At 49.2% G+C, this 21,175-nt stretch overlaps 6 protein-coding genes across 6 annotated transcripts; all 6 read left to right on the top strand.

Moving 5' to 3' along the window:
* Nucleotides 1-898: 898 nt before the first annotated feature.
* On the top strand, nucleotides 899-8,040 carry N7466_009604 (putative THO complex component (Rlr1); the record flags this gene model as incomplete). The annotated part of the gene is made up of 2 exons (XM_057168993.1): nucleotides 899-5,736; nucleotides 5,802-8,040. 2 exons carry the CDS (start codon nucleotides 899-901, stop codon nucleotides 8,038-8,040), a joined length of 7,077 nt encoding a protein of 2,358 aa, XP_057017699.1.
* Nucleotides 8,041-8,803: 763 nt separating this feature from the next.
* N7466_009603 (pantothenate transporter) lies at nucleotides 8,804-10,770 on the top strand (the record flags this gene model as incomplete). Its single annotated transcript, XM_057168992.1, has 7 exons — nucleotides 8,804-9,109; nucleotides 9,181-9,282; nucleotides 9,338-9,681; nucleotides 9,744-9,811; nucleotides 9,863-10,091; nucleotides 10,153-10,377; nucleotides 10,437-10,770. 7 exons carry the CDS (start codon nucleotides 8,804-8,806, stop codon nucleotides 10,768-10,770), a joined length of 1,608 nt encoding a protein of 535 aa, XP_057017698.1.
* A 414-nt stretch (nucleotides 10,771-11,184) lies between these two features.
* Nucleotides 11,185-12,283, top strand: N7466_009602 (LysM peptidoglycan-binding domain-containing protein; the record flags this gene model as incomplete). Its single annotated transcript, XM_057168991.1, has 4 exons — nucleotides 11,185-11,623; nucleotides 11,680-11,793; nucleotides 11,883-12,210; nucleotides 12,259-12,283. The coding sequence occupies 4 exons, from the start codon at nucleotides 11,185-11,187 to the stop codon at nucleotides 12,281-12,283; spliced, it is 906 nt and encodes a 301-aa protein (XP_057017697.1).
* Nucleotides 12,284-12,618: 335 nt separating this feature from the next.
* On the top strand, nucleotides 12,619-13,890 carry N7466_009601 (M20 family metallopeptidase; the record flags this gene model as incomplete). Its single annotated transcript, XM_057168990.1, has 1 exon — nucleotides 12,619-13,890. The coding sequence occupies one exon, from the start codon at nucleotides 12,619-12,621 to the stop codon at nucleotides 13,888-13,890; it is 1,272 nt and encodes a 423-aa protein (XP_057017696.1).
* Nucleotides 13,891-14,373: 483 nt separating this feature from the next.
* N7466_009600 (MDR family MFS transporter) lies at nucleotides 14,374-16,152 on the top strand (the record flags this gene model as incomplete). Its single annotated transcript, XM_057168989.1, has 2 exons — nucleotides 14,374-14,690; nucleotides 14,748-16,152. The coding sequence occupies 2 exons, from the start codon at nucleotides 14,374-14,376 to the stop codon at nucleotides 16,150-16,152; spliced, it is 1,722 nt and encodes a 573-aa protein (XP_057017695.1).
* A 4,568-nt stretch (nucleotides 16,153-20,720) lies between these two features.
* On the top strand, nucleotides 20,721-20,936 carry N7466_009599 (uncharacterized protein; the record flags this gene model as incomplete). The annotated part of the gene is made up of 1 exon (XM_057168988.1): nucleotides 20,721-20,936. The coding sequence occupies one exon, from the start codon at nucleotides 20,721-20,723 to the stop codon at nucleotides 20,934-20,936; it is 216 nt and encodes a 71-aa protein (XP_057017694.1).
* Between the last annotated feature and the right edge of the window lie 239 nt (nucleotides 20,937-21,175).

The following is a 21,175-nucleotide window of genomic DNA, read 5'->3' as shown; positions in this document are numbered from 1 at the left end:
GGAAGATTATCAAAATGCTCTGATGGTTTTTTCTTTCGGTTTATCAATTATTGTCTGGATTGGACTTTCCAGATTTGACCTCCATCGGTTGAAGCTTACAAGGTTGGGATATTCAGCACGTGTTTTCGTTTGGTAGTATGTAAGTATTTTAGTCATACCTTTTCACTTGAGATCAATGGGTATACACTCAGCACTCGAGATGAGTACCTAGTACTTAGTGCTCCCAGGAAAAGAGTGTAAACTTAGTACTTAAGATAGATATTGTCCTCATTGCCAGATCCTTCATGTATTAATTTCGACTATATACCATTCACTACCCAACTGAAGAACATTTGAAATCATGTGATGGAATTTTGCGCAAGTACCCGAATAGTGAAGAGGAGAGTGTTATGTACTAGCTCGTACATATTTGATAGGTTTTATCTGTACTAGTAGTGAGTGATCAATTTTAGTGACATTATTTGATGAATGACCAATGATTGCATTGTGATCTTGGAGTGGATGACACAAAGTAAGAAAGACGCATCAATTCATAAGGTGAACATACATCAGTGAAAGATGAGGCTCCAAAAATTCAATGTTTGCAATCCGGAGTGATTGTGGACACCTCAGGTGTCAAAGTCCTTGGCTCCTTCTTTGCTCCGAGCTTTATCAATCGTTTCATTTCCATCGCTGCTTTCCGCGCCGCACTCGCCTAATAGCTATTAGACCAGACTTATTATTGGTATGTGACTTTACTTGTCCTTGAATTCTACCCCTTCAATCTTTTCCGTTTCTCTCAATTGCTGACAATCATTCTGCGCCGTTCTTTCAGACTCAAACCCTCATGAGCTGCAACCTTCCAACATCTCAACCGACCGTCTCCGCCCTCTGCGTCTAACCCTGCCATCCAACCGCCATGGCACCCGGGCAGGGAGGCAAGAGGAAACGCGCTGATCGTAACTGGAACAACTACTCTCCGAATACCGAAAGTCCGCGACCCTCACCCCATCGCCCCGGCGCGCTCAATATGGCAGGCGGCGGTCATCCGCCAAATTCCCCACGAGACCAGCAGGACGGACGTGAAAGATCCCGTCGGCAATCCAACCGCGGGCCTGGTGGCCGAAACAATTCCAACCGCCAGTCTTACGACAATCAGAATTTTTCGAGTTCCCAGCAGAGAGGACCCAGCGCAATGTCTCCTCCCCCGCCGGCTCAACCCAAGGATGTCCCAGAGACCTCGCAGACCAATGGCGATTCCTTGGTTACTCAAGCTTCACCTTCGCCTGCGCCTAATACCCCCATCCTCCATTCACAGCCGCGACCTACATCCCGATCCGGTTCCGAGGTCACCGTCACTCCCGTCACTCGCCCCACTGGCCCTCCTCCTCCCTATGATTACGAGTACATCACAGATGCCGATGTCAAAGACTGGTCCTCAGTAGGAAAGCAGAAGGTCGTGGAAGAAGGGACCTTGACTCGTTCACAACAGGATATTCCGCGCCTAGCGTCGATCTTCCAGGAGCTTATTCGGTCTGCGATTTACGGTCGCCTTTCCCCGTCCGAAGCCGGTTCCGCCATCAAGAGTATCCTTGAAGAGAAAAGCACATCACAAGATGTGGATATGGATGTGAATGGACATCAGTCTTCAAGCTCTCAGCTTGATTCGCGCTCTTTATTCCTTGACACGCTTTCAATTGTTACGGACGCCGACACATCCAATCCTGCTCTTAAGCCCCTCGTCTTCGCGACCGCTATACCCCCTGATCTCATGCGCCTTCAACTTGAAACACCGCTATTACAGTCATTGGGATTGGTTCGTGAGACATTTGCGCGCATGGGTATTCGCAAACAGACCAACTTGCTTTACCGACAATCAAATTACAATCTCCTACGTGAAGAGTCCGAGGGCTACTCGAAACTACTCACAGAACTCTTCACAACCAGCAACAATGAAAGACCTTCCAGCGAGGTGGTTGAAGATACATTCGAACGAGTGAAGGCCATGATCGGAGCCTTTGATATGGATGTTGGTCGAGTTCTTGATGTGACATTAGACGTCTTTGCAGCCGTTCTTGTCAAGCAATACCGCTTCTTCGTCAAGCTGCTTCGCGCCAGCTCCTGGTGGCCGAAAGAGGACCCACTTTACGCAGTTGAAGGAATCCAACGTACCTCAGGCCTGCCGACTTGGGCTCTCCCTGGATCATCAGGGTGGGTCACCACTGAAGAGGAACGGGCCGAGACCATGAAAGCGAATGAGCAGCGAGATCGAGAATTCTGGGATCGTGCGCGCCAGGTTGGAATCCAAGCGTTCTTTGAGCTTGGTCGCAAGCCACTTTCAGATGAAGAAAAACTGGCTGTACTTCCAGAACCCAACAGTCTCCCTGAAGAGGAAGATGCAACAAAGGCCTGGGTTCAAGAGACAGGAACATTACCACCAAAGGGTAACCGAGTCGCCGCCCATCTGCTCGGATTCAAGCTGCGATTTTACTCTTCCACAGCTCGGACCAAGTCCGATGTCTTGCCTGACAATCTCATCTATCTGGCTGCGCTCCTTATTAAAGTAGGATTCATCTCGCTCCGTGATCTCTATGCCCATCTTTGGAGACCCGATGAATCCATGGATGCGCTCAAGACGGAAAAAATGACAGAGAAAGCGGAACGAGAAAAGGCCGCGCGACCAGGAGGTGGAGTCAATGCTCTCATGATGGCTGGTGCTCTCACAGATGACACAGCTCCGCCAATTCGTCTTCGCGACTCGGAGACACGAATGGCCACCCCATCAAAAGACCAAGACGCCGATAAACAATCAGCAAGAATAGAGGACGACCTTCCAGAACCATCAGATCAAAAGGTCTTGCTATTGAAGAGCCTTTTGGCCATCGGTGCCATCCCCGAGGCTCTCTTTGTTATGAGTAAATTTCCATGGCTTATGGATGGATTCCCCGAACTTCCTGATTTCATCCATCGCATCCTCCACCATTGTCTCAGCAAGGTCTACGCACCCCTGCGTCCCGTTAACCCTGCCACGAACCCTTCGGAAACTTTCCCTGGCCAACAACAAATATTGAGCACAGACCAATCCGGTATGGCAAAGGGCAAGCTTCGATTTGTACAGCCCCCTGCACGACGAGTTCTTAGATGGGCTCAGTTGGACAAAGAAGACACCAGTGATGGAACCGACTACCGCTTTTATTGGGACGACTGGGCAGACAATATTCCGATCTGCCAATCCGTTGATGATGTATTTGCTCTTTGCTCCTCTTTCCTTAATCTATCTGGCCACAAGATTGGACAAGATACAACCTTACTAGCCAAGCTCGCGCGCATTGGTAAGCACAGTCTGACCCATGATGGTTCAGAAGAGAACAGAACTCGCTGGCGAGACCTGTGCAAGCGCCTTCTACTTCCCTCTCTGAGTTTGACCAAGGCAAATGCTGGTATTGTGAACGAGGTGTATGATCTCATCAGTTTCTTCCCTCGTGATGTTCGGTACAACATGTACGCCGAGTGGTACTCGGGCCAGACGTCCAGACTACCTGATATCAAGTCCGCCTTTGATCAAGCAAGAGCCGAGACCAAGGACGTTCTAAAGAGGCTGAGCAAAACTACTGTCAAGCCTATGGCGCGTGCACTTGCCAAGATTGCTTATGCCAACCCAGGCATCGTCATCAATGTGGCCATCAGCCAAATTGAGTCGTACGAGAACCTTATCGACGTCGTGGTAGAGTGTGCTCGGTTCTTCACAGACCTGGGCTATGATATCTTGACTTGGTCACTGATCAACTCTCTTGGTCAAAAAGGAAGAAGTCGTGTACAGGATGGTGGCTTGCTCACCAGTCGTTGGTTGAATGCTTTGGCCGCCTTTGCAGGCCGAACATTCAAGCGATATCCAGTCATGGACCCAAGTCCGCTGCTTCAGTATGTCGTGGAGCAGCTACGCCATAACAACTCAACCGACCTCATCGTTCTAGAACAGTTAATTAGTTCGATGGCTGGTATCATTTCCGACACCAACTTCAATGACAACCAGATCCAAGCGATGGCAGGTGGTACATTGCTTCAGTCACAGACAATCCTGCAGCTGCTTGATAAGCGCCACTTGTCAAAGATTACCTCCAGGCGTTTGGTCAAGTCATTGACCAATACCCGACTGGCCGGTCAACTTTTGGTTGCAATCGCCCAGGAGCGTCTCACTTGTGTTTTTAACGAGACATCGTCCGAGCTCAAGTTGCTCGGAAATATTTTCGACGAGATTCACCGCATTCTTACACAGTACCTTGATCTCCTGCGCAGCAACTTGACAATAGATGAGTTTGACTCTTTTGTCCCCGACCTTGCCTCTTTGATTAAAGAATTCGGCGTTCAACCGGAAATTGCTTTCTGGATTCGACGAATCAGCGTCTCCCAAAAGATTGCTGACTTTGAACACTCAAGACAGGAGGTCGAACCTTCTACCAAAGAAAGCAATCAAATTGAAGATGTACAGATGGACAATACCGATGACGGAGAGGCAAAGGCGGAAAAATCGGATGAGACCGCAGTGGAAACAGGCATGGAGGTTGACAAAGATGAGAACACCACGCCTTCCTCAGCTTCTCTAGGTCCATTGTCTGCCAACCCTGTGATGCAAGACTTGATCGATAACGTCAGGTCTGTCTTGCCTGTTGAAATCTGGGATGTAGTCGGACCGCATTTCTACGCAACTTTCTGGCAGCTATGTCTTTACGATGTACATGTTCCTGGAAAATCCTACGAAGATGAGATTGATCGACTGAAGCGCCGAATGATCATGATCAACAATGATCGCTCGGATCTGAGTATGGCTGGCACGAAACGGAAGGAGCAAGAAAAGAAGCAGATCACTCAGCTTCAAGATCGAATTCTTGACGAGAACAAGCACCATTTGAAGACGTATGATCAGACTAGGAAACGGTTGCAAAAGGAGAAAGACCGTTGGTTCGCTGGCATGCGCCTTAAGCACGATGCACTGAACGTCGCACTCCTGGAGCAATGCTTCATTCCTCGCTTGTTCTTGTCCCCCATCGACGCATTTTTCTCATTCAAAATGCTCAAGTTCCTGCACAGCTCCGGCACTCCCAACTTCCGAACTGTCGGTTTGATTGACCAACTATTCCGTGAACAACGGCTCACAGCACTCATCTTCCTTTGTACTTCAAACGAGGCTGATAATCTTGGACGGTTCCTGAATGAGGTCCTGCGGGACCTTGGTCGCTGGCACGCTGATAAGTCTGTCTACGAGAAGGAAGCATTTGGTGCCAAGCGAGACCTTCCTGGATTTGCTAAGAATGTGGACCCCGAAGGCGTTCCAGTAATGTTTTTGGAGTTTGAGGATTTCCGGCGTTTGCTGTACAAGTGGCACCGCTTGTTCTCAAATGCACTGAAGACTTGCCTCAATGGTGGAGAATATATGCACATTCGCAATGCTATCAGTGTTCTCAAGGCTGTTGTTGTCAATTTCCCGGCTGTTAACTGGATTGGCCGTGATATGCTGAACTGTGTGAACAGCTTGAGCAAGAACGATGAAAGAGATGATGTCAAGATTCCTGCCGCCTCACTTATTGGAGATCTCAATCGGCGAGAGAAGAAGTGGATGCTTCCCCAAGAGTTTAACCTTGTCAAGACCCTGCCGGGTGAACCTGGACAGCCCAAGTCTGGTTCCCAACCTCCTGGAGGATCCTCCACCCCGACGCACTTGAATGCTTCAGCGCCTGAATTCCAGCCCACAACCCAAGAGTAAGTCGCCATATGCGAGAGAAAGGAAGTCCGACCAACGACTCATCAACTGACTTCAACACTAGATCCACTGATATGAAGCAAGATGCACCTGGCAGGACTGAAGTTGAGGATGGTGAGATCGAAGACGCCAAAATTGCAGAGTCTGCCGAGGCTACGCAAAATTCCGTATCAACATCTCAAGCTGAGAATGCTCAAGATTCAACCACCAAATATTACTCAATGGACATCAGTGGGGACTCAACACACATTAGCCGTCTGTCGGCAGAACAACACGGCCAGGCGGACCCGCAATCGCGGCCTCGGCCAACCTCCCGCGCTCCAGATTCAGGACACATGCCAGATATCCCGAAACGTCCAGAGTCTGACCGCATCGATCCGCGGGAACAAGCGCGTCGTCCCCGAATTAGCGAAGGCAGCAGGTTGCCCGAAAGCAGCAGGTTACCCGCACGTCCTGAACCCGTGGATGACCGTCACAGACACGACTTTAACCCGCGAACTCGCCATGCTCCCGAGCATCTTCGTTCGTTCGATGGACCCCCTGGAGATAATAGAGGACATGGACGTACCTTGGATCGTGAGCGCGAATTTCCGATGAGGCCCCTCCCAGATGATCCAATGCGCGGTGGCCCACCATACCGTGATGCACGCTTGCCAAGGGAGCCGGAGTGGCCTATGGATCGCCAAGGACGCATGCGTCCTTCTGATTCTTTCCATGGACCTGAACCTCCTGTCCGAACTGAGCTCATGCCTGATTACCCTGATCGGCCTGGCAGCGGTCCTCGTCGTGGCGAGTCAGCTCGCCCAGACAAAGATGATCGACGTCCCTACCCAACGCGCGGCCCGTCTCCCCCACGATCCGAGTTACCCAATCGCCCAGAGCGATTCCCCAACGATCGCCGTGCCGCCAGCTTTAACCAGCCACCCCCTCCGCCTCCCCGCTCCGATGACCTCCCAAGGGGTCCACGCAGCGATCGTGTTGCCGCTGAATCAAGAGACCCGCCAACTGGTCCAGATATGGAGCACGGCCGGTTGCAGCCTCCTCCGAATGATATTCCATCTGGGCCGAGTCGGTCCAGACGAAATGGCCGTAACGCTCCTAATTCGCAGCCTGCTCCAGCCTTGGCCAATGGCAAAATTCCTACCCCTGACAACCAAATGCCAACAGGCCCCGGCCGGCAACAAGGTGGACGTGTAGGACCAGCTCAGACTCCTGCCACTCAACCACCAACTTCCGAGCGGGGAGAACCCTCGGGAATCCATCCTGATCGACTTAAGTTTAATTTTGACGGCTCTCAGCCTCCCCCCTCCGGCCCCCGTAACGCACCTAACACACCTAACGCACCCAACGCACCCAGTGGGCAATCAGGATCGCGTGGGTCGGGCAACGACCGCGGACGCAGTGATAAACGGTTTGCCGGGCTCAGTACCATGCTTGCGCAACAGCAAACAAACAGCCCTGCTGATCGCGTCACTGCCACCCCGCCATCTCGCAGTCGAGGGGCAAACCGACAATCGAATGCTTCAGTAAACGCTTCTCCTCAAATTTCGAACCGTCCCCCCACTGGTCCAGCTGCATCTGGAGATGACAATAACTCCCGCAGCGGTGGCCGAGGTAGTGACTTGATTGATGATGCTCCTACGTCTGAGCCTCGACGCTCGGGACGTGATCGTGATCGTGACAGTCACCGTGAGGGTCGCGAACGTCGTGGCGAAGATTCCACGAACAGTAGTGGTAACAGTCGCCGTGAAGAGCGTCGCGAGCGTGATCGGAACCGACGCGGCGAGGTTGATGGTGGCGCCGGTCGAGAAGATAAGGACCGTGATCGTCATACTGATTCCCGCGACTCTGTGCGTCGCAACCCGAGCTCGCGTGAAGAGGCCAGACGTCGAGACCGTCGAGACCGAGATGATGGCCCATCAGAGACAGGCGGCCCTAATTCTAACAATGTCAATGCGAACTCCAATACCAACGAAAATGAGGGTCGCATTCGTCCTTCTTCGTCAATGGGAGCACCTCCACCTCCGCCGCCTCCACCCCCTCCGCCTCCATTGCCCACCGATGAAAACCCACGTCGCTGGAGCTCTGGTGGAGACCGCGGTAATCGATCCGAGAACCGCGATCGTGAGCGAGAGCGCCGAGGTGACCGCGGACGTGATCGTGATCACCGAGAGAGTGGTGGTGGTTCAAGCCATCGCAAACGTGGACGCCCCAATCCCGACGATAATTCTGGTGGTGGTGATGGAGGTCAGCGTGGCCAACGTTCGGGCAATGACAACAAACGTCCCCGTCGGGGACAGTGAGTGTCACCTAGTACTTAAGCTTATAGGAGGTGGGGCGATATTTTCTGCCAGCTCTACACTTGATTCCTTCAACGATTCCCCATTTCTCTCTTCTTCTCTATTGCTTTTATTCGTTCTCCTCCTTTTCCTTTTTCTCCTGATGTGTTACAAGTTGCATCTTGGCCGGTGTTTAGGGGCTACATCCACTCTGTACTTTTCTTTTCTATGTGTGACTGAATATCGAAATCGATTGAAGATAGGCTTTTGATATGTGAAATGATCATCTTGATTCTTGACTACCCCCTCGAAGAGACTGAACACTTAGAGAAAGTACCTAGCTGCCCGGACTAACTGTACCTCCGGCTGCCGATCAGCTCTATACTTCTGGAATGTTGCAAGTCATTTCATCGTATAGACCAATTGGTCTTATTCTATGCGCTTAATTACTTTCCCGAGTAAAAAGAAGTAGAAAGAAAAACACTCGGTTTCTTGTCGGCAAATCTTTTTGACAGGTGGGGTAGTTGGACTACGCCATGTCACTTGTTAGTGCGCTCGCCATGCCGAGAAATGCATATTCCATCTCGCGCCATCGACACCAGAGATAACAAATGCATCCCCCGCATCCAATAAGCACCACATCCCCCATCACAGATAAGCCATGATCTGCGCTCTCAAATCACTGCGAAGTCGGTCTTCTAGTTTTTGTTGTTCTATTTTTGAAAATTGTTGATTGGGCATATTGCTTCCCCTTCTCGAATTGAACCGCCCCAAGTTCCCCAACACAATGTCTCATGAGCTTGGAGAAAAGAATATTCCACCCACTACTATTTCCCAGGATGATAAAATTAATGATTCCGTCGTTGATGAAGTCCCGGCTCCGGGGAGAACTGATGTCTATCGTGTTAATCGCAATGCCGACAAACTCCTCCCCGAGTCGGCTGATTTCATCCCTGGATACGATGCGGATTTGATGCGAGCGCGCGCTACGCTCACTTACGACGAAGAGAAAAGGCTCTTACGACGGATCGACTGGCATCTACTTCCATTGCTGGCAGTGATGTACATGTTGAAAAGCGTCGACTTCACCAACGTGAGTGCACCGAGGTGGTAATTTCCGTGGGAATGTTATGGCGCGTATACTGACCATGGCTATTGGTTTAGCTTTCATATGCTCTGACAATGGACAAGAAGACACCTTACAACATATTGACAGAACTCAATATGACCAGTAATCAATACAACTTGGTGACAGCGATGTACTACGTCAGTTTCCCTTGCAGGTTCGCCGCAAACCCAACGATTCACTGACACGTTCAAGATCCCCTACATCCTTGCAGAGGCGCCGTCCAACCTTCTTCTGAAGGGCGTACGACCTTCGATCTGGCAAGCTCGAATCCAGGTCTCGTGGGGTATTGTCCTTTGCTGTCACGCTGCTGTGGTCAACAGACAAGGTCTTTATACTGTTCGGTTCTTCTTGGGTCTTTTTGAGGCAGGCTTGTGGCCCGGCATGCTTGTGCATCTATGCTATTGGTACCGACCGGATGAGATTGCTCCTCGCGTTGTTCTTGTCACGCTTCTCGGGTGCTTTAGTACCGTCATTAGTGGTGTGCTCGCATTTGCCTTTAATGGAGTGACCACTGGTGGCTTGTCAGGGTGGAAATGGTATGTCAAATCTTCAGCGTACATCTGGGCAATACGATTTGTTAGACTGACAGCTTCCGAAGGCTTATCTTAACAGAAGGTCTTGTCACTGTTGTTCTGGGCTTCATCACCTATTTCTTTTTACCTGATTGTGAGTCGCTTGCTTGGTTCGTTGTTTGGGATTCTGCTAAACGATCTCTAGTCCCTTCATCCGCCACCTGGTTAACAGAGAAAGAACAAGCATTCATTCAAGCCCGTCTACCTCGAAACTCACCTCGATCATCCGAAGCAAACTTCGATATGCGAGAGCTCGTCTCGACATTGAAAAACAAGAGAGTCTGGCTGTTCCTGCTCTGTTGGGCCTTCTTCACAATCGGAACTACGGGACTTACATTCTACCAGCCAACCGTCATTGCAAACCTTGGCTTCACGTGAGTCAAAAACCTCCTGCCATGGGATACTAAACGGTCATATTTCTAACAAACGTTTCAGGTCCATGGGCAAAGCTCTACTCCTCAACATCCCATCAGCCGTCTTCGCAGTCATGCTAACAGTCGGTTTCGGTATTTTCGCCGACACAGGCCGCATTCCCCAACCCGCCATCCCACTGGGCTTCATGATAGTCATCGAAGCATGCTACGGTGTCCTCTATGCCTTCCCTAATAGCGGCGGCGTATACGCAGCAACCATAATCGCGGGGGGATTTTCAACAGCATGGTATGTACTTTGCTTTCGTTCATCTCTGCTTTCATGATATGTCTGCTAACGTCTCTCAGGTATACAATGATGTGGCCCTGGCGTGTGCAGACTACGGAAGGCGCAACGGGTTCTGCATTTGCAATCGCCTTTGCGAATAGCTATGGCCAGATTGGAGGGGCTGTGGGTTCTCAGCTGTTTAATTCACGGTACGCACCACATTATACCACGTCCTTTGGAATCGCGATGGGATTCATTGGTATGGCTATCGTTATGAATGTGATCACTTGGGGGTTTACGTGGAGGGTTGATGTCGATACCAGACAGTTGAAGAGGACTCGGTTGGCGGCGGCGAAGGAGAATCAGGCGGTGTTGGATGATGTTGATATTCATCGGGGTGAGAAGAAGAATTGACCTAATACCCGGACCTACTAAGGTGGACCTATTTCGAGCATCAGGGTCCTCAGGGTCTATCCGGCACCACCCGAAATGAGTCTCCACATTATTACACCACGGTTCACTGGAATGGTTAGAGCCTCTAGCTCGATTCTGTTAAGCTTGTTTTTTCTGGGGGTTCACTTTCCCGATTTTGGACGGTCTAGCTGGCTATTTTTTTTTTTTTTTTTTTTGGTGGCTGCATGTGTTTCCCCTGAATATTTTCATGATTATTTGGCATATATATTTATGTATGTAAGCGAGCAGATTAAATATTTGACTTACCCCATCCAGCTTCCAAAGTTTGCTCCTTGTAGGTCCACCCTCTTAACATTTCAATTTTGGATTATTTTTCTCCCGGGGCATATCCTTCATACATATTGAGTGATCATAATGGCAGGGCTACGGATGCTCGTCGCTGCAGGCCTGGCAGGCCTTGTGCCTATCTCATGGGCACAGCAGTTTGCCGACACCGGGATGTTTGCAGCATATACAGGGTTGAGCAACGAGTGTCAAGGGGCTCTGGCAGCCAATGTGATTCCTACTGCCACCAGCGATCCGGGGTATATCTATATTCCGACATACTACCCGACTGCGCCCGGCACGCTAGCGAACTGTACCGCGTACCGCAACTACACGGACACAACGAACATTATGTTCAACGTGACGGACAAGATGATGATAATGCTTAACTCCTGCTTATATCTCTCGCGTTCCTACGAAGTCTCTATGGACCAGCTGAAGGAGTGGAATCCGATTCTTTCAGGCAATGTGAGCACCTGCGCCTTGCAACCCGGCTATAGCTACTGCATGTTGGGGAGCGAGGATTCCAGTAAGCCTCAATCATCATCCGTCGTCTTGCATCCTAACAACTTACAAGAAACATAGTAATCCCAGACGAAAGCGCGGGCAGCTTTTGTCTATCCATCAACGCTACGGAGCCCACTACTGTGTCAAACTGTAACTGCTTTACCCAGGTTTCTGGCTACATGAATAATGGTGGTAAGCATATCCCTAACCAATCAGGGAACCATAAAGGCAGAATAGGGGACACGAGAGTCTGGTGAACTAACGCATTACATGCTATCTAGATTATACTTGTTCGGATATTAAAGACGACTTCGAACTCACAGTAGCCGATTTGGTTGCATGGAATCCTTGGCTTGCTGGTGATTGCGATACAAAGCTTTATCTAAATATCACTGGGAATGATAAGCGCGCATTGTGTATCGGGGTTGACACCAATACAAAGACAACTACCTCGAGCACCTCACCAGCTCCAACCCCAGCCGACACTGTTGTCTCAAGAGATGACTGTGACGAGTATCATACCGTTGCTCATGGTGATTCGTGCGCCAGCATCGAGAGCTTGTATGATATTACGTTTGCAGAGCTGTACAAATGGAACCCAGCTATTGGGTCAGATTGTGAGAAGTTATGGGTAGGGTCTGCTATCTGTGTGCCCAGGTGGGTGTTTCTTCCAAGGCCTTGAAAATAGATAATTCGTGAACTGCACGCTTAATGTTGTACGGTGGTACAGCCTTGGAATACCTCGTAATAACCACGCAAGTTATAAATAACACCGATAGTCTTTCGTATATGAAACAATTTAATGGAATGAGAACATTGAATCATACAGCTCCAAGAGTTCACGGTAGAAGCAGCACTAGTAATACGCCATTGCGGGGATAGATAACCTGATGAATTAATCAGCCCCCTCACCTCTGCATCACATCCCCTGTGTCTTTTCTCCGCATCACCGATCGTGGGGAATTCTTAGAAACCTCAATTGAATCACAGTAGACACAACAAGAACAACCCAACAAAATGAAAAAGTCTTATCTTTGGAGTCTTGCTGTTCTCACGGGCATAACCCATGCTTTGGAGCCACAACAACAACTCCTGGACAGTCAACACGAAATACCAGCACCAACAACCCACCTCGACAGCATAATCGCCTCATCACCCCTCCTCTCATTCCATAGAGACATTGTGAAAATCCCCTCAATTAGCGAGAACGAAAGAGACGTTGGTGAATACATCATCAACTTTCTCACCTCGCACAACTTCACCGTCGAAAAACAAATCGTCACTCCGGGCAACGCAACAACAAAAGAAAGATTCAATGTCTACGCCTACGTGGGAGAAAACCGGTTCCCAGATGTTCTATTAACCAGCCACATCGACACTGTCCCTCCATTCATAGAATACTCACTGCACGCACCCAAGTCCGCGTCCTCCTCCTTTAACAGGGAAGACCTAATCATCGCGGGCCGCGGCACTGTAGACGCAAAAGCCAGCGTCGCAGCAATCACATTCGCAGCCCTGGAAACCCTCCAGCAGGACCCCGATGCCTCGCTGGGCCTCTTATTCGACGTCGGCGAAGAGAAATCCGGCATCGGCATGAAACATTTCTCAAACTCAGACCTCAACCCAGACCCAGCAAGCTACTCCGCAATCATCTTCGGGGAGCCTACTGAACTTAAGCTTGTGGCGGGTCACAAAGGGAACCTGGCGTTCAAGATTATTTCCCAAGGCAAAGCCGCGCACTCGGGGTATCCCCATCTAGGCAAAAGTGCTATTTCAGCTATTCTGCCTGTGCTGCAGTATATCGATACCTTGGAGAATCTGCATCCGGATCAGGGGGGCTTGCTGCGGAGCGAGAAGTTTAATGGCTCGACGCTGAACATTGGTGTGGTTTCTGGGGGGCAGGCGGGGAATATTGTTCCGGCGTACGCGGAGGCGGTTGTTTCTGTTCGTCTTGCGGCTGGGACGCCGGATGATACGAGGGAGATTATTCAGAGGGCTGTGGATGCTGTGACGGGAGGGGAGGGGGGTGTTTTTGTTGATTTTGGGGATCGGGGTGGTGCGCCGCCTCAGCATCTTGATGTTGATGTTGAGGGGTTTGATGTTATTACTGTGAACTATGGGACGGATGTTCCTGCTTTGGAGATTCATGGGGGTGGCAAGAAGGTGAAGAGGTATCTTTATGGACCTGGGACTATTCATGTTGCTCATGGGGATGATGAGGCCATTTCTGTTGGAGAGTTGGAACGGGCTGTGCAGGGGTATAAAAGGCTCATTAAAGCGGCGCTGTAGGGGTATCTCATATGCGCAATGAATTTATCCAATGTTTCTCTCTACCCAGGCCTGCAAGATCATTAGTACTAGGCCCGGCCTGCGGGGTTGGGGTTTCCGGGACACGGCCGAGGGACGGACGAAATTTACAAAACGAAAAGAACATTTGGACCAATGCCAAGGCATCTAACACTGATGCTGATTGGTCTTTTAGAACATTAGAATGCTGATCCGAAAGACTCGAGGCTCGGACGAAGCCAACTATTCCCAACCCAAATATTGCAAACCCTACATCTCATACTATACATCCCGGCCATGTCTAAGAAAGCACCAATTTCGTCCGCCATATTTTATGATCCTGTTTTTTTTTTGCTTCAAATTTTAATACGAGTCTCTATATATAGCTTAATGTATTTTGCCCTGTCTTTTTTTTCTTTTTCTTTATTCCGTCGTTGTATTCACCATCTGCGAGGCCCCAGAAAATTTATGGCTGTAGATACTACCATGGCCGCGATATCAACATCCCCAGTTACAAACACGATAGAGGACCCAGAAGCAGGCAAAAGTAACCAACATGAACTCACCGCAGATACCTCCGCAGCTGTCGAGCAAAGCCAAACACACGACGTCTCCGAAACCAACCTGACAACACCAACAAAAAAGTCATTTGGCTTCTATGCCATAATCGTGGCCCTAGCCCTGACCAGTCTCCTAACCTCGTTAGAGGCAACCATCACGTCCACAGCCCTACCCACCATCACAGCCGATCTCGGAGGTGCAAGTCTCTACGTCTGGGTCGTCAATGGCTACTATCTGACCCAGTAGGCACACCACTTCCTTCTACAACCCCAACCCGACACAAGCTAAAAACACCGCAGAACAGCTTTCCAGCCCTTCTTCGGTCAAATAGCCGACATCTACGGCCGCCGCTGGCCCATTATCACCAGCGCAGCCATATTCACCATCGGCAGCGGCATCGCAGGCGGATCCAAGAACATCGAAACCCTCATCGCAGCCCGCCTCCTCCAAGGCATCGGCAGCAGCGGCATCCTCGTCCTAACAGAGATAATAATCTGCGACCTGCTCCCCCTCCGCGAACGAGGCAAATACCTCGGCCTAATCGTCAGTCTCGTCGGGCTAGGCGTCGCCCTGGGCCCGCTCTTCGGCGGACTTATAGTCCAACACTCCTCCTGGCCATGGGTCTTCTACCTCAACGTGCCCATCGGCGGCGTAGCCTGCATCGCACTCTTCGCCTTCCTCCGCCTCAAATCAGACAAAACACCAGACTATATAAAGCGTCTACGCCGCATCGACTGGATAGGAAACGCCCTCTTCGTCCTCTCCACCCTCTCCATCCTTATCTCTCTCTCCTGGGCCGGAACCCAGTACCCCTGGTCCTCGTACCATGTTCTCGTCCCGCTGGCGCTGGGCTTCGCGGGCTCGGTCGTCTTCGTCCTTTACGAGGCATCGCGCTTCTGCACGCACCCCGCCATGCCGCTGCGCAGCTTTGCGAATCGCACGTCCGCCACCGCGTTCGCCGTCACCTTCTTGCACACGCTTGCCTTTGTCTCGGTCATGTATTTCCTGCCGGTGTATTTCCAGGCCGTCCTGAGCGCGACGCCTTCGCGTTCGGGAATCCAGCTTCTCCCCACTATCCTGTTTATGATTCCTGGTGCTATTGTCGGCGGGACTTTGCTGTCCAGATTCGGCCGATATCGTCCCGTTCAGCACGTGGGCTTTGCGCTCATGATCGTCGGCTTTGGGCTCCTGAGTCTCCTTGATGCTGGGTCCAGTACGGGGGAGTGGGTGGGTTACCAGCTTCCCGGTGCGTTGGGCACGGGTCTAGCGCTACCGGTTCTGCTGCCTGCTGTCCAAGCTCCGTTGGCCGAGGAGGATACGGCGCAATGTACTGCAACTTGGTCCTTTATGCGTACTTTTGGCTTGATCTGGGGCACGACTGTTTCCACGGCTGTTTTTAATAATCGGTTTCAGGCGTTGGTGTCGCGCATTGCTGATGTTGATGTTAGGGGACAGCTTAGCAATGGGCGCGCGTATGAGTATGCTACTAAGGCTTTTATTGAATCTATTGCGGATCCTGTTACGGTTGCGCAGGTGAGGTCGGTTTATGTGGATTCGCTTAATGTGGTTTGGTATGTGAGCCTAGCTTTTGTGGGCCTGGGATTCTGTTTTGTGTTCTTGGAAAAGGAAATTACCCTTCGGAAGGAGCTTGATACTAAGTTCTCGTTGGAGAAGAAGGAGCAAAAGAATAAGACGGAGGCCTAGTTTCTTCGACTCGTCTTCAACGCCTTGTCTTCACTTATTAGAAATGTCTTGGTTTTCTGCGGCACTCCGAAAATCTAATCTCCGTGAAGGCAGCGGGTCAAGCTTAGCCTGGATCTTCGTCGATGCGTCTTCTTTCATATATTCATCTTCGGCGATACATCTTCTTTCATAGATTCATAATCTCAAGTGCTTCTTTCATAGATTCATATTCCCTCTCTCCCCTCCTCAAGCTTCATTTTCCTTTCTTTCAATATTTTGGCCTCCACGCCACACGCAGCTCTCGCTCACACTCCTTTAACATAAAAGAAGGCTGCATTGTCTACGTAGAGAACTAAGTTAGTCTAAGCCTGGTAGACGAATACATGTATACTTGTTCTTCCTGTGGTTACTTTTATGCACTGTGATTTTCATTGGTCGCCGGCGTCGATTGAAAGCTGGTACCTTTAAGAAGCTGACATGGACTTGTTAAGGACTGCTGTCGTTCGTAAAGGTGACACAGACCCCAGACTATGATAATTTCACCTCTCAGCCCGACGTGCCCCAACCATGGAAACATGACTCGTAATACGCCCCCACTCCTGGATACTATGGTACGCGTTTGGATGGCGTCATTAGTTTCATGTTTAGTTAATAGTTAGAAGATGTGGCCTAAGTTGCCTTATTTGAAATTATATTCTTATATCCCTCGATTCTATTCTTAAGATATGCAATTTAGCCCATTTTAATTTTGTGGCTTTTGTGGTATTTCGCCCACTAAATATCCCAGAGTGCTTGAGATGGCCTATTCTAGACTGGTCATGCCGTAGTCCAGGACTCCAGGATAATATTGAACCTAGGTTTACCTGATCTAATTAGTTATACTAACCGTGCGGTTAGTCGAGATGTATAACTGATGACTTCATGAAACTCTTCTGCTTTAGGATATTCCCTGCGGAGCGGGGACAAGATCAGACCAATAAGTAAGAGGCTATGTGATTCTCAGAAATACCATTGGATGACAAAAGTACGAAACTCTAACTAGTCAACTGAAATTGTACTAGCCAATGATTACTTATCCAAATGTCACAAGGCTAAATAGTAGATCGCCGGTTCATAAGTCAAGAACCAACACTATAAACATGTTCCCTAGCATTAAGACCCTTACTCAGAGATCTAGACTGGGCCTTTAAATTATACCAGAATATAAGAATACATTATTCTGGCGATTAGGAATGATCTTTCATATGATAACCAACCATCAAATAGGTTCAAATAACCGCGAGTCGGGCAAAATGCTACTCTCTCACTTTATACTTGCTACTGTGGCCAGCGGCGTGGTTGCGTCTCCACTCACCGAGAGACAAACCTCCATTACATGTTCCAGTGGCAACCAGACTCCAAAATGCTGTCAGATTCTGGTCCCTGTCAGCATTCTAGGTAAAACCGTTGACATCGGAGTTGGGTGTGCAAGCTGTACGCTATCTCTTCACGTTTCTATTAAAGGCATTCTTACTTCGGGCTATGCTGACCGGTCTATAGTGGGTAATTCTTGCAAGGGTCAAGCCCTATGCTGTAATACGGAAAATGTGAGACTTGAATATGATATTGATGAGGTGAAGCTAACCTAAATAGTTTTTGATTGATATTCTCAATGTTTGTACTGAGCCGAGTGGAGGAGGTGGTGGTGGGAACCACGGTGGTAGTGCAGGATAAGTAATTTCTATACCACCAGAAATTGGGTTTAAGTTCTGCAGATGTCTATCTTTAAGCCTGAGTGTCGAAAGTGACCTCTAGCACTCTCTGTCTTTATACCGACTGTGTCAATACACCATACAAGAAAAACATCAAAACCTTGATCGGGATCCACTTTATAGTAACTCTAGTTACCTTTGATAAAGCTTTTTCAGCTTAGCAAAAAAACTCCTTGATGGGATTTAAGTCCGGCGAGTAAGGCGGCAGATATACCAGTTTCGCCCCCGCGTCCGCGCACATCTGCGAGACCCATTCTAAATGATGGAATGACGCATTATCCATAACCACAACAGATTTGGGCTCGGGCCATTGTCCGCAGTGCCGAAGAAGCTGAGCTCAAAAGTCTTCAAAGACAGCGCCGTCGGTTGCACCGCGAAATACACAGGAGAGGACGACCCCGTCCTACGCATACACAGGTAAGGTCGAAGAGTGTAGAGGTAAATCTGATTTCGAATATTACTGTAATGTATAAGATTTTCATGCGATCCTCAACACATGTCTGCAAATCCAGAAGTCGTCATTTATCCTAGTAGCTGAACGAAGTGAGGCTATCTAAGAAATTCGTGCACATTTCTCAGTATACTCAGGTCCCCCAAAAATAAGAACCAACCAACATCAGGTAACCGCGGTACCCCTACTGGCACTCTTGCGGTTCATATAGAAGGATTCAACATATAAACAAGTTTAAGGATCAATATATAAAGAAGTTCAAGATTTTAAAATATAAAGAAGTTGTACATAATACTCTGTATCATCTGCCTTTATGACCAAAAAAGGGGCTTCCGGGTCTGGAAAAAATCAATCACAGGTTTTATGGGCCAGTACAAGGTATTTTATATAGGATCCATCAGTCATATCTGAGTTATGGTTGGGTAAAGAGATCCTTTCAATGTTTGGATTGTGACTATCCTTTGTTTCTGACCTTGGAATGCTACAAGCGAGATAGAGCTTTCAATGTTTGCCGTTCTCTCGTTTCTAGTCTCTCCCGTCTTTCTTGTCTCTTCAAACCTCCATCTTCCTCCCCTCTTCCATATTCCTCATCTTTCTCGATTTTTATCTTTCATTTCCCTTCTTCCTCATCTTTTCTTTCCTTCTTCATTATTTATATTTATTTATATTGGACTTCACTACAGTCAAGTTACTTCTATTTGACTTCACTCCAGTCAAGAAAGCAGAAACTCCAGTCAATACCCAAAGCTCGTCTCACCATGGGTCTCAAAATTCAGTTTTTCAAAGCTGCAACCACAAACATCAATCAAACCCTTGGTGATCAGTTCATCTCTCTCTTCATGTTTCCGTTCTTCTCTGAATGGGTTCAACACCGGATCAGAACTCTCCCCTATATATGTCCATGGCGGTGTGGTTGTGGGTGTGGGTATGGGTGTGATTGGGGGTGTGATGGGTCAACTGGACTCATCAATTCCGACTCTACGATGAACCTCACAACAACAAGGATGGTCACATTCGACGGGGATTCGCCAATCAAAAAGCCGTTCCTCAACGAGCAAATCTGGATATTGTCGGAATTGGCCCTTATGTATGAGTCTCCGTGGGTCACCTGGTTACTGAGCTAAGTTGCCACCGAACCCGACGTTTACGCATGGTACACCAGTATATCCAGCTCATCAGCGGCACAGAGAAATGGATGGCACGAGCCATGCTGTCAACTTCGCCTCAGTATGCTGTGTCAAAAGAAGTGGAACATTTTCTCACAGCTACACGCGGCAATTAGAAACTGGGCGGTTCCACTTGAGCATGCATACAACCCAAAATACATAAAGCATGCTTGGATAGCAACAAGCTTCGGAACTACAAACTCAAAAATATGTCAAGATTGCTCTATACAAGGGCAAGGCATTTTCATTGATAAGGAGTCGAATTGATCGAGAAAGAAACGCTTCTTCTCTCATCATGAGCCTGGCTTGGCTCGGAAGGATATCGGATGGACGAAAAACGCGCTCCTATGCGGCCATACATGAGCGCTCTACGCCTTCGGGTCCTCCTATCCCCACCCCCCTCGATCAGCATTCTTCCATTCTTCAAAAATCCGGAAAAAACGTTCTCCTCAGGTTGAGATTACTTCAGTGAAAATCATAGAACTGCATGGTCCTCCCGTTTGCTGCTTTATATAACCAATCCGCAAAACGCCAAACCAGAGGGGGGGGGGGGGGGGTTACGTCATCTTTACTTCGAAGACTTTTTACACGTCGGAGATACGAAAGGCCCAAATCTTTCTTGGCTCTTCGAAGACCGTCTTAGGTTTCGCAGCTTGTTTTGGGACTTTATTGGTGTGGTGGATGTTCCTATGGATTACATTTCACGGGCCTCTTCGAAGGATTATGTTTTGTTTTGGTCACTTGGTTTTGGGGTTCCCGTTCGATCTCTTATGGGGGAGGTGGATATCCTCGGGTGCACTAACGGCATGAGGCCTAGCGTTGGGGCTAGGTCGAACTTAAACTGCTGCCGAGGTCGGGAGTCGGGAGTCGCTTCAGGATCTGTGGAGAATCATGATGATGGGTACAGTGTATTCCTTATGAGAACCAGTTTGCCTCAGATCGCTGGAAGTCTCTCTCAATTTGGTGACCGACTCAGGGATCTCGTGTCCAAACCGGACGCTTCTCAAAAATTGGTCGTCTAAGTCAGGATATGGGAAGCTTTTCAAAGCACTGAAGTATACGCAGAGACCTAACCATCGAAATCTATGGAGTCGAGGGCATCGATTTTTTCACTGCTGTTACCCGCGCCCCGGCTGCAGGTTCGGTCTCTGACTCCGGAACGAGGCCCTGGAATGCGCGGTCCATAAATGCTACGCAGTGAATGCTCGTTTTCTTGAAAAGATGTCGGAAGCGTCCGAACGTGACGAAGCTTTGATGTACGAAGTCAACTTTGGTACTCGATGTTCCACTTTTGCGCTAAAATCGAAGGTATTCGCGGAGGGCTGGGCAGACTTTGGTGCCCGCGCTCGCTCCAATCCCCGTGCGGCAGCGATCGAGGATGACTGGTTATGCAGCCTCCAGATCCTCAGACTACTTTTTATCCCAAACTGGTTTTGACGCCGTTCGAGAATTCTCATGCATCGTTGACTCCGCCAAATTTGTTCGCGTCAAGCGGAACGTGCCCATGTCAGAGCTTTTTTTGAGCGCGGCGCCTGCTCCCAAATTGCCTGGCAAAGGAAATGGTGTTTCGATTCACTTTTATTGAAGACTTGGACGTTCTCCTTGTCCCCCCATTAGTTACATGGTGGTAGTGCCGGTATCGCTAGCTGTGTGGTGGAGAAAATACACATGTGAGA

This window comes from Penicillium verhagenii, assembly GCF_028828195.1.
Source record: "Penicillium verhagenii strain IBT 33310 chromosome Unknown utg000009l_segment0_segment0, whole genome shotgun sequence".
Lineage (NCBI taxonomy): Eukaryota > Fungi > Ascomycota > Eurotiomycetes > Eurotiales > Aspergillaceae > Penicillium > Penicillium verhagenii.
This window is presented reverse-complemented; position numbering and strand designations above follow the sequence as displayed.